General features: G+C 38.5%; 1 protein-coding gene across 1 annotated transcript in view; it reads left to right on the top strand.

Annotated features, from left to right (window-relative positions):
* Nucleotides 1-13,165, top strand: part of LOC126373807 (inositol-3-phosphate synthase) — a 31,134-nt gene extending 17,969 nt beyond the window's left edge. Inside the window, exons 6-12 of the mRNA XM_050020118.1 lie at nucleotides 7,865-7,985; nucleotides 8,855-9,005; nucleotides 9,412-9,503; nucleotides 10,087-10,195; nucleotides 10,613-10,789; nucleotides 11,082-11,257; nucleotides 12,001-13,165. Coding sequence (XP_049876075.1) covers nucleotides 7,865-7,985; nucleotides 8,855-9,005; nucleotides 9,412-9,503; nucleotides 10,087-10,195; nucleotides 10,613-10,789; nucleotides 11,082-11,257; nucleotides 12,001-12,099 — 925 coding nt within the window. The 3' untranslated portion in view covers nucleotides 12,100-13,165. The remainder of the gene's footprint in view (nucleotides 1-7,864; nucleotides 7,986-8,854; nucleotides 9,006-9,411; nucleotides 9,504-10,086; nucleotides 10,196-10,612; nucleotides 10,790-11,081; nucleotides 11,258-12,000) is intronic.

Below are 13,165 nucleotides of genomic sequence, written 5' to 3'. Positions count from 1 at the left end.
TGTCTACACATTTATTAAATATACATGATAGATAGGGAGCTATGCAATCAATCACGGAGTTAATGACTTTAACAGAGAGACCATGAAGATCTGCAGTCTTTTTGATTTCTAAAGATTTAAAAGCTCTTAAGACGTCCCTAGGACTCACGTGTGTAAATGTTAGTTTATCTACTTTGGACGTATCTATGTGCTCCCTTACAAGTGATTGAGCGAGTGCAGGAGATGACTTCAAGTCCTTGGTAGTCGAAAATGGAATGTCAGTAAAGAATTTTTCAAAAGCTTCAGCAACTTGCTTATCATTTGTGAGTAGTTTACCGTCAATTTGTAATTGATACTCGAGATCGCGTGCTTTGACTTTTCCAGTTTCGCTATTAATAACTTTCCAAGTCATTTTAATAATATCTGAGCTACCTTTAATTTTACTGCTAACAAACATTGCCTTCGCGGTAACGCAAACACGTTTGAAAACTTTTGAATACTGTTTTACATAGTCGTGAAAAGCTACGCTATGATTGTATGTTCTTTCTTCGTAAAGTTCATACAACCTGTTTCTACTCTTATAAATTCCTACCGTCGCCCAGTCACTAAAAATTGGTGTGTCTGCTTTCTTAATTGTTTTTGCCTTAAATACTTTATTAAATTCCGATTTTGTTAGATTAAATAGGGAGTTATATAACAAATTTGGGTCATCACAGTAAGGAAGTTCTGGTAATTTGTTTGACATATTATCTTTGAATTGTTCTAAACGACTACTTGATATGGGATTGCATGTAACATCCTTTTTCAGTGAGCGGTCAGCAAATAAGTTGAAAGATATTTGTTGACCACAGTGATCTGACTTTAATTTATTAATTATTAATTTATCACAAGGTTCTAAGTTACTAAAAATATTATCGATACATTTCGCGGACTGTGACGTGATTCGGGTTGGTTCTGAAAAAAGATTTACAAGATTATAACACAGAAATAAAGATTTGAATGTAGTACTTAATGAGCAATTTTCCAGAATATCAATATTAAAATCACCGCAGACGATAACATGTTTGCTTTTATTACATAATTTGCATAAAGCTTCATCAATAACTTTCTCAAATAGATCATAAGATGAAGCGGGGGGTCTGTATACGCTCAATACAATAAGCCGGCTGAGTTCAATACAGGCTAGCTCAACAGTTCGCTCAACTGAGAGACTTACAATATCCGTTCGTTCCTTATATTTTAAACAATTACGTACTAATATTAATGGCAACGATTTATGCATATAGCACTTAAGCGCCTTGTCGAAAAAACACATTTGGATGTGAATTTTGTTAACAACACCTCGCAACAGACCAACAAAAATTGGACCGCTAATTACGGGGTCGTACAATAATAGGAATAGTTGTAACAATAAAATCTAATATTAAATTCCACCTTCAACAAAATTATAACTCATTATCATCTAGCAATATCCCGTTTTTCACGGGGTCCGCTTACCTAACCTGAAGATTTGAGAGGTCCGACTTTTTACAAAAGCGACGCCTGCCTGACCTTCCAACTTCCGGGTTATGACAGAACCGCCAAAGGCCCCTGACGTTTAAAAATAACAAAAAACCCTCAAATTTTATACTTAAGTTCTATGCTACAACCGATAAATTATGCAACGCGGCTGTCCAATGCGGAATTCTATTTAGTAATTAAGTTGTTAATCCCTTGTAAGTTGACCTTGGACACAGACATCTATGGTGGGTTATATGTACTGTATAAACAGGTATGCGTATGATATATTGTCTTCTAGAGGGATATTACATCTATCAAACATTCGTCAATCATGACTTTTTATTCAAACAAAAATCGACCTTATTATTACTGCACTGTGATCGTTATTTGTAGGGTCGTATGCTGATCTTGGTATTTCCACGAAAGCTAGAGTGAATAGGCATATGCTACGTGAGCGTGATTCAACTTAGACCACATCGTCACCATCAGGTGATATTGCGGTCAAACGCGAGCCTATTTAAAAAAAATGTCTGGAAATCTCGGCCTTAGGAGAATATAACCCACTCCTCGCCAGCTATGTTTAAGTCCCATATAATAGCAATAAGGCCGCCTGTTGTGCTTTTCTTTATCTGTTGTCCTTATCTCGTGTATTTTGTGTCCATTGTGCTCATTAAAGTATTATATCTATCTATAGGTGGAGCCTATTGCAATTAACCGGGCACAAATCTTGAAAACCATCTGATATCAACTATCTATTATCCAAACATGAATTCAAATTCATAACTCTCATTCTCCGTCGCAAAGTTAATGTTTTTTTTAGTATTTTTTTAAATTATTTTCAGGACCATACTTTTGCGACGGAAAATTCCACTTGATATCAACTCAGAATCATGGTCTGAATCATCCCTCGGAAGTTTTGGTTACGGTGTCACTAACTAACTAGTAACGGCCTCTGTGGTCCAGTGGTTGAGCGTTGGACTCACGATTCGGAGGCCCCGGGTTCGAATCCCGGTGGGGACATATCACAAAAATCACTTTGTGATCCCTAGTTTGGTTAGGATATTACAGGCTGATCACCTGATTGTCCGAAAGTAAGATGATCCGTGCTTCGGAAGGCACGTTAAGCCGTTGGTCCCGGTTACTATTTACTGATGTAAGTGAGTAATCGTTACATGAGCCATGTCAGAGGCCTTTGGTGGCTCAATCATAACCCTGATACCAGGGTTGATGAGCCTGGTATTCCACCTCACAACCCACACGATGCTTTTGCACGTGCCGTCCAACACGGCGGTGTATGGTAACCAAATCAGATGTAACCCATACTAAACAAAAGCTTCATGTTTTCATAACAACTGAGCCAGCACGATTGTGAAGGACTTTCTTCATACAGTAGTATGTAGGTAGATACGTTACACGTGTATGCACTTGGGTTGTATTGTAGGCGGCAAATTCAAATTCAAATTCAAATTCAAAAATATCTTTATTCAGTAGGTAACATAGTTACACTTTGAATCGTCAATTTTACATAACGAACGTCTCATCCGCCTAAAACTACTGCAGCTTCTCACAACCTGTATAGCCGGGGAAAAGAAGCTGCAAGAAAAACCTCGGCACAGGGCCCTAGACGTTCTTTAAAAAAATAAAATTAAACATAAAACATAAAATATTGGTATACAATTGAGTAATTTAGCTGCCTAATATCAGTTCTCAGACAGTTAATCCCATGCATTCATATCTTCTAAATAATCACTAACTTTATAATAACCTTTTTTGCAAAGTTTTTGTTTAACTACTGTCTTAAAACAGTTGAAAGGCAAATTCTGAATGTCAATGGGAATCTTATTGTAAAAACGTATACATTGCCCCTTAAAAGATTTAGTAATCTTATGTAATCGACTGACTTGTAAAGCAAGTTTATTTTTATTCCTGGTATTAACAATGTGCCGATCGCTATTTTTTGCAAATAATCCTATATGTTTTTTTACATATATTAAGTTTTCAAAGATATATTGTGATGCCAAAGTTAAAATATTAATTTCTTTAAATTTATTTCTAAGTGACATCTTGGGTCCCAATTTGTAAATCGCCCGAATGGCTCGCTTTTGCAGAACAAAAATGCTGTTCATATCTGCAGCATGACCCCACAGCAAGATGCCGTACGACATTAGACTGTGGAAGTAGGCAAAATAAACTAATCGCGCGGTTTCTACATCGGTTATTAAACGAATTTTTTTGACCGCGAATGCTGCTGAGCTGAGCCTTTTGGACAACTTATCAATATGAGGACTCCATTGCAACTTAGCGTCCAAAGTAATTCCCAAAAATACAGCAGTATCCGTGAGGTCCAATTCCTTATTTTTTACAATAATAGAATCGAGGGGCCTACTAACATTCGATAACGTAAAATAAACATATTTTGTTTTATTTTCATTAAGTAGCAGGTTGTTTACAGTAAACCAATCCACTACCTCTGAAATGGCGTTGTTTACATCGTCAAAGGAATCTTGTCGTCTCTTTACTTTAAAAAGTAAGGAGGTATCATCTGCAAACAGCACCACCTCATGTTTTACAAGACTAGGTAGGTCGTTTATGTAAACTAGGAATAGAAATGGACCTAGAATTGAGCCCTGCGGGACGCCTATAGTGACGTTAGATCCACACGATCTGCAGCCATGCACATCAACCCTCTGAACGCGGCCACTAAGGTATGACTCCAAAAGAGCGATGGCATTATCAGTTATTCCATAGTGACGAAGTTTCGCGATCAAGATATCATGACAAACGCAATCGAAGGCTTTGGAAAGGTCGCAAAAGACACCAATAGCATCTTTGGACTCCTCCCAAGCCTGAAAAACATGATTTATTAACTCAACACCAGCATCGGTTGTTGAGCGACCCTTTGTGAAACCAAATTGTTTATTAGACATTAAATTGTTTAAATTGAAATGTTGAAGTAATTGCAGTAATAAAATTTTTTCAAATATTTTACTAAGCGTGGGTAGTATAGATATTGGTCTAAAATTAGTAGGGTCAGAAGTACTACCAGCTTTAAACAATGGAATGACTTTACTGTGCTTCATTAAATCTGGAAACACACCATTGTCTACACATTTATTAAATATACATGATAGATAGGGAGCTATGCAATCAATCACGGAGTTAATGACTTTAACAGAGAGACCATGAAGATCTGCAGTCTTTTTGATTTCTAAAGATTTAAAAGCTCTTAAGACGTCCCTAGGACTCACGTGTGTAAATGTTAGTTTATCTACTTTGGACGTATCTATGTGCTCCCTTACAAGTGATTGAGCGAGTGCAGGAGATGACTTCAAGTCCTTGGTAGTCGAAAATGGAATGTCAGTAAAGAATTTTTCAAAAGCTTCAGCAACTTGCTTATCATTTGTGAGTAGTTTACCGTCAATTTGTAATTGATACTCGAGATCGCGTGCTTTGACTTTTCCAGTTTCGCTATTAATAACTTTCCAAGTCATTTTAATAATATCTGAGCTACCTTTAATTTTACTGCTAACAAACATTGCCTTCGCGGTAACGCAAACACGTTTGAAAACTTTTGAATACTGTTTTACATAGTCGTGAAAAGCTACGCTATGATTGTATGTTCTTTCTTCGTAAAGTTCATACAACCTGTTTCTACTCTTATAAATTCCTACCGTCGCCCAGTCACTAAAAATTGGTGTGTCTGCTTTCTTAATTGTTTTTGCCTTAAATACTTTATTAAATTCCGATTTTGTTAGATTAAATAGGGAGTTATATAACAAATTTGGGTCATCACAGTAAGGAAGTTCTGGTAATTTGTTTGACATATTATCTTTGAATTGTTCTAAACGACTACTTGATATGGGATTGCATGTAACATCCTTTTTCAGTGAGCGGTCAGCAAATAAGTTGAAAGATATTTGTTGACCACAGTGATCTGACTTTAATTTATTAATTATTAATTTATCACAAGGTTCTAAGTTACTAAAAATATTATCGATACATTTCGCGGACTGTGACGTGATTCGGGTTGGTTCTGAAAAAAGATTTACAAGATTATAACACAGAAATAAAGATTTGAATGTAGTACTTAATGAGCAATTTTCCAGAATATCAATATTAAAATCACCGCAGACGATAACATGTTTGCTTTTATTACATAATTTGCATAAAGCTTCATCAATAACTTTCTCAAATAGATCATAAGATGAAGCGGGGGGTCTGTATACGCTCAATACAATAAGCCGGCTGAGTTCAATACAGGCTAGCTCAACAGTTCGCTCAACTGAGAGACTTACAATATCCGTTCGTTCCTTATATTTTAAACAATTACGTACTAATATTAATGGCAACGATTTATGCATATAGCACTTAAGCGCCTTGTCGAAAAAACACATTTGGATGTGAATTTTGTTAACAACACCTCGCAACAGACCAACAAAAATTGGACCGCTAATTACGGGGTCGTACAATAATAGGAATAGTTGTAACAATAAAATCTAATATTAAATTCCACCTTCAACAAAATTATAACTCATTATCATCTAGCAATATCCCGTTTTTCACGGGGTCCGCTTACCTAACCTGAAGATTTGAGAGGTCCGACTTTTTACAAAAGCGACGCCTGCCTGACCTTCCAACTTCCGGGTTATGACAGAACCGCCAAAGGCCCCTGACGTTTAAAAATAACAAAAAACCCTCAAATTTTATACTTAAGTTCTATGCTACAACCGATAAATTATGCAACGCGGCTGTCCAATGCGGAATTCTATTTAGTAATTAAGTTGTTAATCCCTTGTAAGTTGACCTTGGACACAGACATCTATGGTGGGTTATATGTACTGTATAAACAGGTATGCGTATGATATATTGTCTTCTAGAGGGATATTACATCTATCAAACATTCGTCAATCATGACTTTTTATTCAAACAAAAATCGACCTTATTATTACTGCACTGTGATCGTTATTTGTAGGGTCGTATGCTGATCTTGGTATTTCCACGATAAAAATAAGATCACCTATCCCATTGGCAAAATTATTGATGACAAAGTTTAGAAAACTCCTTTCAAATAACAATCGCAGTGCAGTAATAATACGGTCAATTTTTCTAAACTTCCTCGGCAATAATTTTGTCTATGACCCCATAGACAAAAAAATCGGGTGAAAGATCACCCGATCTTGATTTTACCGTGGTAAGATATAACACATAAAAAACGATTACAGTGCGATAATAATAAGGTCGTTTTTTGTTTGAAAGTCGTGATTGTCAAAAAATTGGGAGATAGATGTAATACCTCTCTTAAAATCTATAAAAGGTGCCTTAGCTTGTAGCTAGCTATGTACTAATATTATGACACTTAATAATATTTAAGCAAAGCTTGTTTGTAGGTAGTAATTTCTGATAACTAAACCGATTTTGAGATTTAACAAAATATACGTATACAGGGTGTTAGTGACATCGTAACGAAGAAGGATGATTCAGACCATGATTCTGAGTTAATATCAAGTGGAATTTTCAGTCGCAAAAGTATGGAACTGAAAATAATTAAAAAAAACACTAAAATTTTCATGAATTTTCCGATAGGAGGTTTTTTTCTTGTTTTATTGCACCATGCATGGAACAAGTACTCTGCAGGAGCTTCTTAGTGACAAGTACTTTTTCATGTTACTTTTAACTGTTTGAAGTACTTATTTATATTTGTATCATGGTTCCATATTAATTTTAACACACACATTGGCCCCGATTCCTGCAGACACCTCCTAATTTTACTTTAAGTTATTCCTGACATTTTTTTTACCCGCCGAAAAGAAAAGGGACGGATGTTTGACAGCTCTTAATTTTAGGAAGAATGAGTAAATTAATTAATTTAACCCGGGTGAATTAAAAAGGCATCTCGCTGGACTGGAAACCATTTGACGTGTGCTGTCAACATAATTCTATCGGGTTATTGGCCAATGTAAAATTTTTAGACTGTTGTTTTAGATTTGTGCTTAAAATTGACGTGTGTTCCATAAATTTTATGCTTGTCGATTACCCGTCCCTTTCCTTTTCGGTGGATAAGAAAATGTCAGATATAACTTAAAATAAAATTAGATGGTGTTTACAGGAATTAACACTTACTTATGGAACACGATGTTCGTGCGTCACCCAACAGGGTCTACATAATATCAGCGTCGTAGTTCACGCCGCGACTTGTATTGAGTGAGGCCCTTTTATCTCAGGACGTCCACCACCACCTTATGATAATTTCGACAGGCATCCGTCTTGCTTTTTTGAAATTGTTTAGTGGAAATTTGATATGATGTTATTGTCTTTTTTTTTGTGTGTGGGGCCCTTTTATAATAAAATATTTCTATTCCATTTTCACCTTTTTTATTTTTGTTAGGTTCTGCGAAGTTCGTCCAGGCGTACACGACACGTCGGAGAATCTTGAGCGCGCGCTTCGTAACAACGACTCGGAAATATCACCATCTACCATCTTCGCGCTCGCCGCTATCGATGAAGAGGTAGAATCCGCGCCACGGAAGAAGTCCCTCGACCATAGAATAAAGAATAATACTACATACATACATGCCTCATTCATGCGTTAGGGCTCTCGATCCGGAGGCCCCGGGTACGAATCCCGGTGGGGTCATATCACAAAAATCACTTTTTGATCTCTTATTTGGTTAGGACAGTACAGGCTAATCACCTGATTGTCCGAAAGTAAGATGATCCGTGCTTCGGAAGGCACGTTAAGCCGTTGGTCCCGGTTACTACTTACTGATGTAAGTGAGTAATCGTTACATGAGCCATGTCAGGATGCAGAAACAACAGATTTCCACTGCTCGCGACCTTTTGTAGCTTCTGTAGCTTGCTCCCATGACATACCGAGAGTTTTTAATTAGTCAATTCGTTGTATAATAATCCGCGGGACTTCTTTCGTAGCGGAAACTCTAATATTGTTACCATTAAGTTTTGTTTATCGAAAGCACCAGTAAGTAACCCTAAATTTACATATTTCGGATTGAATAGTTCCAGACATTCATCATAGATGGCGTTTATAGATATATGAAACGCGCTGAAGAACTTCTCACAGCTTGACGCACATATCGCAACCTTATAATGAAAGCATAAGTGCCTTTTACCCTAGCATTATCCTGTGTTTCGCTGAGTCTGCTTTCCTAGCCTGAAGATTTGACAGGTCCGGTTTTTTACAGAAGCGACCAAAGCGTTTTTACCCAGCGGGGCCCTGTTCAGTTCAGTCCATTTTTCTGAACTTCATTGGCACAAATTTTGTCGGTGCCTGTTTGTGAAAGTTAGCACTCTTAAGAGGCGAAGCTTTCCGCATTCCATTTCTGGATCAATAAAAAAATTTTCATTATAAAAATTTCAGTGTTGCTACATCAACGGGTCGCCTCAGAACACTCTAGTAGACGGAGTGGTGGAGCGCGCGGAACTGAAGGGAGTGTTTGTGGCGGGAGACGACTTCAAGTCCGGGCAGACCAAGCTCAAGTCTGTGCTCGTCGACTTCCTCGTGTCAGCTGGTGAGATATCATCACTTCTGTAAAATCATTCGAGTAATAAACGTCTTGTTTAGTGTGTTCAACGACCACGGTGGTCCAGTGGTTGAGCGCTGGGCTCACGATCCGGTGGTCCCGGATTCGATTCCCGGTGGGGACAAATCACAAAAATCACTTTGTGATCCCTAGTTTGGTTAGGACATTACTGGCTAATCACCAGATTGTCCGAAAGTAAGATGATCCGTGCTTCGGAAGGCACGTTAAGCCGTTGGTCCCGGTTACTACACTACTACCCTCAAGCGCCTCCCCAACAAGCGAAGACTTTATCTATCTATCGAAAATAGCCTATTAACTAGACCCCTCAATCTTATGAAGTGCGTTATGTTTCTTTTTAGATTTTATGTATATGTATATTTACTTTATCTTTCAGGTCTGAAGCCAGTTTCCATCGTAAGCTACAACCACCTTGGCAACAATGATGGCAAGAACTTGTCCGCCCCTAAACAGTTCCGGTCTAAGGAGGTGAGGATTTCATCATCATCAATTAATTTAAGAGCCACGCTCTTGTCCGTGTAGCATTCTCCATGCTACTTTTTTAGGGAAAAATAGAGCAGTGGTTTCACTCTTGTCTTCCACATAACGTGCACTGTCTGACGCGAGTAGGATGGCGTCCAGACTATTAGGTGAGGATTTATGATACGTTATACTTTTCGCACTATTATGTTTTTTATCTATTTAAAAAAGACGTAATAGTATAATGTTTTAGATGAATTGCGTCAATATGGCCTTTTTCAGACCCACATAAGATAAACCTGCAGCCTAAAATTGCAGTCGTTAGACGAATTTTATGAACCATAATATCAATGATCAAACCCATCATCCCTGGTCAATAATACTCATCGTCAATTAATTCAGCCGTTCAACACCAATTGTCGTATGTCTGGGGCCTTTGATCCTGCGGCTCGATAGTAACCCCGATACCAGGATTGATGCTGTCGTGTTTGTTCTCACAACGCACCCACACGCGAGATGAAGACAGACTTTCTGTTAGAGGAGACCAAATCGCCTCATATTCATGTCATTTACGTAATAATGTATATTTCAGATAACCAAGAGCAACGTAGTGGACGACATGGTGGAATCCAACCAGATCCTGTACAAGCCGGGGGAGAAGCCTGACCACGTGGTCGTCATCAAATACGTGCCATATGTTGGTGAGTTTAAAGTATATTATGCCTTTAATGGTATCGCTGAAGCTTTAAGCGGTGAAGAAAAACATAGTAAGGAAGACATTGTGATCTAATCGAACCTGAAACTGGATTGGTTTTTCCTTCCTGTTGGACTGTCAATCTAGTTCGGCACCGATATTAATTGCGGAGCGGAGAGTGTCCGATCTATATGCCACTCTTTCTGGTCTTGTGCAAGTCGTTTATCCAAAAGATTTCATTAATGTACAGTCATGAGCAATATAATGTACCCACCTTAGGACTCTGTCGCACTAACATATTTGACATTTAGTGAGACTTACAAGACTTAGAAGTTCAATTTGTCAAAAAAGTTAATGTGACATGGTACCAAAGTGTATACATATTAATGCTCGTGACCGTGCTAATACAACTCTCATTCTCTAGGTGATTCGAAGCGCGCCATGGACGAGTACACTTCGGAGATCCTGCTGCACGGCACCAACACGATCGTGGTGCACAACACCTGCGAGGACTCGCTGCTGGCCGTGCCGCTCATTCTGGACCTCGTGTTGCTGGCTGACCTCTTCTGCAGAGTGTCCTTCCGTAGGGGAGACAACCATGGTAAGTGTCTGGACTGTTGGCAGGAAGGTGCTGGAAGTATACAGCACTTGGGAAAGATAGCTTTGTAAAGACGCTCTTGCAAGACACGTTTTGATTGGCTGAACTCTTTTAGAGGACAATTTCGTATAGGTATTTTCGAGAGATCAGGGGGTTAAAATGGCCACATCAAAAGAATTCATCCAAGCAAGCAATTTGGCATATGCGCGTATAGTAAAAGTAAGTGCGCAATGCCAACAAATGTCAAATTGCAGTGGCTCCTGGACAAATAGCTAATCTCATCACCTGTCCACAGAATGGACAAGCATGCACTCGGTGTTGTCTCCGCTGGCGTACCTGCTGAAGGCTCCGATGGTACCGGCCGGGGCGCCCGTCGTCAACGCGCTGTTCAAACAACGAGGCTGCATCGAGAATCTCATGCGGGCCTGCCTCGGCTTGCAGCCCAACCATCACATGCAGCTCGAGCATAAGGTATGTAGCATAGCATAACATAAACAGACTATATACGTCTCACTGCTGGACACAGGCTTCCCCTTAATAAAGGGTGGAGGGGGGTGTATAATTGAGCATACTCCGTGGAGATGTTTTTACGACTAATAGCCGGGACCAACGGGTCATCACGGAATCATCCTACTTTTTTCCGACAATCGGGTGATTTACATGAGTCATGTTAGGGGCCTTTGGCGGTTCAGTAATAACCCTGACACCAGGGTCGAGGTTGGTAATCAACCTCACACGATAGAAGAAAGGAATAGAATAAATCATAAAATATGCAATGAAGATTATATTTACTTGTTAATTGATTTTTTGATAATGATGGTTAGATATTTATTATTATTTTAGTTAGGTATTACTGATTGTTAAATATGTGGATTTTTTATTGGTTACTCTTATTTATAAATTGAAATTAATGATTGATATTATATTATTCTGCATGACATTTAGGAATTATTTTTATTGAGTTTAATTTTGAATTATATTATTTAATTATTGTCAAGTTCATATTAGTATGTTGATTTCTCAGGTTGATTTAGTTTGTTTTATGCATGATAATTTTAAATTCGTATGCCATTTATTGGCTGAATGTGCTGAGACCGATGACAACACTGTAACCCTGTAATATCTTGTAACACGCAACATTCACGAATAAATATTTTTGTATTTGGTATTTATTTGTAAATATATAAACTTTACAAACAATGTTCTGTTCGCAGGTTCCGTTCCTAATGAAGGAGCTTCACACAGGCACCCTGTTTTCCAAGGACTCGCCGCCCACCAAAAAGGCCAAACTGGCGCAAAACGGTGACCAGTAAACATGCACACATCCACACATATTCACATCAGCATACGCAATAGTATACCATTGAATATTCTTTATAAATTGAATATTACACTCGCATTTGAAACAGTAAATCGATATCACAAGGTTTCCAGAATTCGTGCCCGGTTAATGGCAATAATTTATCTTAAGTGCAGTTTTTTTAGACCTCAGCGTTTGGAGAGGCGGAGATGAGAGCCTATATACGTCAATGCAGGACGGAAGAGGCGAGTCACAGGGACTGACAGAGGGCAGCAGTAACTGTCAGTACTATATAGAGGTATGATGTATTTTATGGAATATTCAATGGTATATATTAACCAATCCATGTTTACTGTACAAATCTATATCTGTTAAAGAAATACCTATATTAAAAAGATTTAATTGTACTTGTAAGTTGTCAGATTATGTTATTATTTTTCAATATTAAGTTTAGGGTTGCCACCCATACGCAAAAGCAGTGGGGGTGTGAGCGGTGCGACCGCATCGGGCGTCGAAATAGGGGGGGGGGGGGTGCCAAAATCAACCAAGACTGATCCGCCCTGGCCAGCAGCCCCGTATCTAGAGGGCAGCAACTGGGTTTTGTATTTTGAGGGGCTGAGGGGTGCCACTTTAAGATCTCGCACCACTTAAATATTTTGCTAGGGCTGCCACTGCGCAAAACCTCTATAATTGTCTTTTTTTGACGTGACTTATTGTAGATTCTGCCGCCAATGGCGTTAACTACTTAGCCGGACAAATGGGGAGCGCACTCACCCGGGCACTATAACTGTCCTGCTAAATCACCTGTATGCAAATGGACAACTTTATACAATAGACTTTCCCTGGCGACGCCCTGAGCCGAGGTTCGCGCCCAACTGGGTGGGTACCCTCAGGATTGTCGTTAGAATTTTTTGTACCGGGTGAAAGCCCTCAGTGATACCCATTTGTCCGGCTAAGAAGTTAATGCGATTCTGATAATAAGTCAATAAAAAAAAAAACAATAAAATATCAAGATAGATAGATAAAATACTTTATTGAGCACAATGGACACAAAATACAGAGATAAGGACAACATATAC

Source organism: Pectinophora gossypiella, chromosome 16 (genome assembly GCF_024362695.1).
Source record: "Pectinophora gossypiella chromosome 16, ilPecGoss1.1, whole genome shotgun sequence".
Lineage (NCBI taxonomy): Eukaryota > Metazoa > Arthropoda > Insecta > Lepidoptera > Gelechiidae > Pectinophora > Pectinophora gossypiella.
Note: the sequence above shows the minus strand (reverse complement) of the source record. Positions and strands in the feature narration are given on the sequence as shown.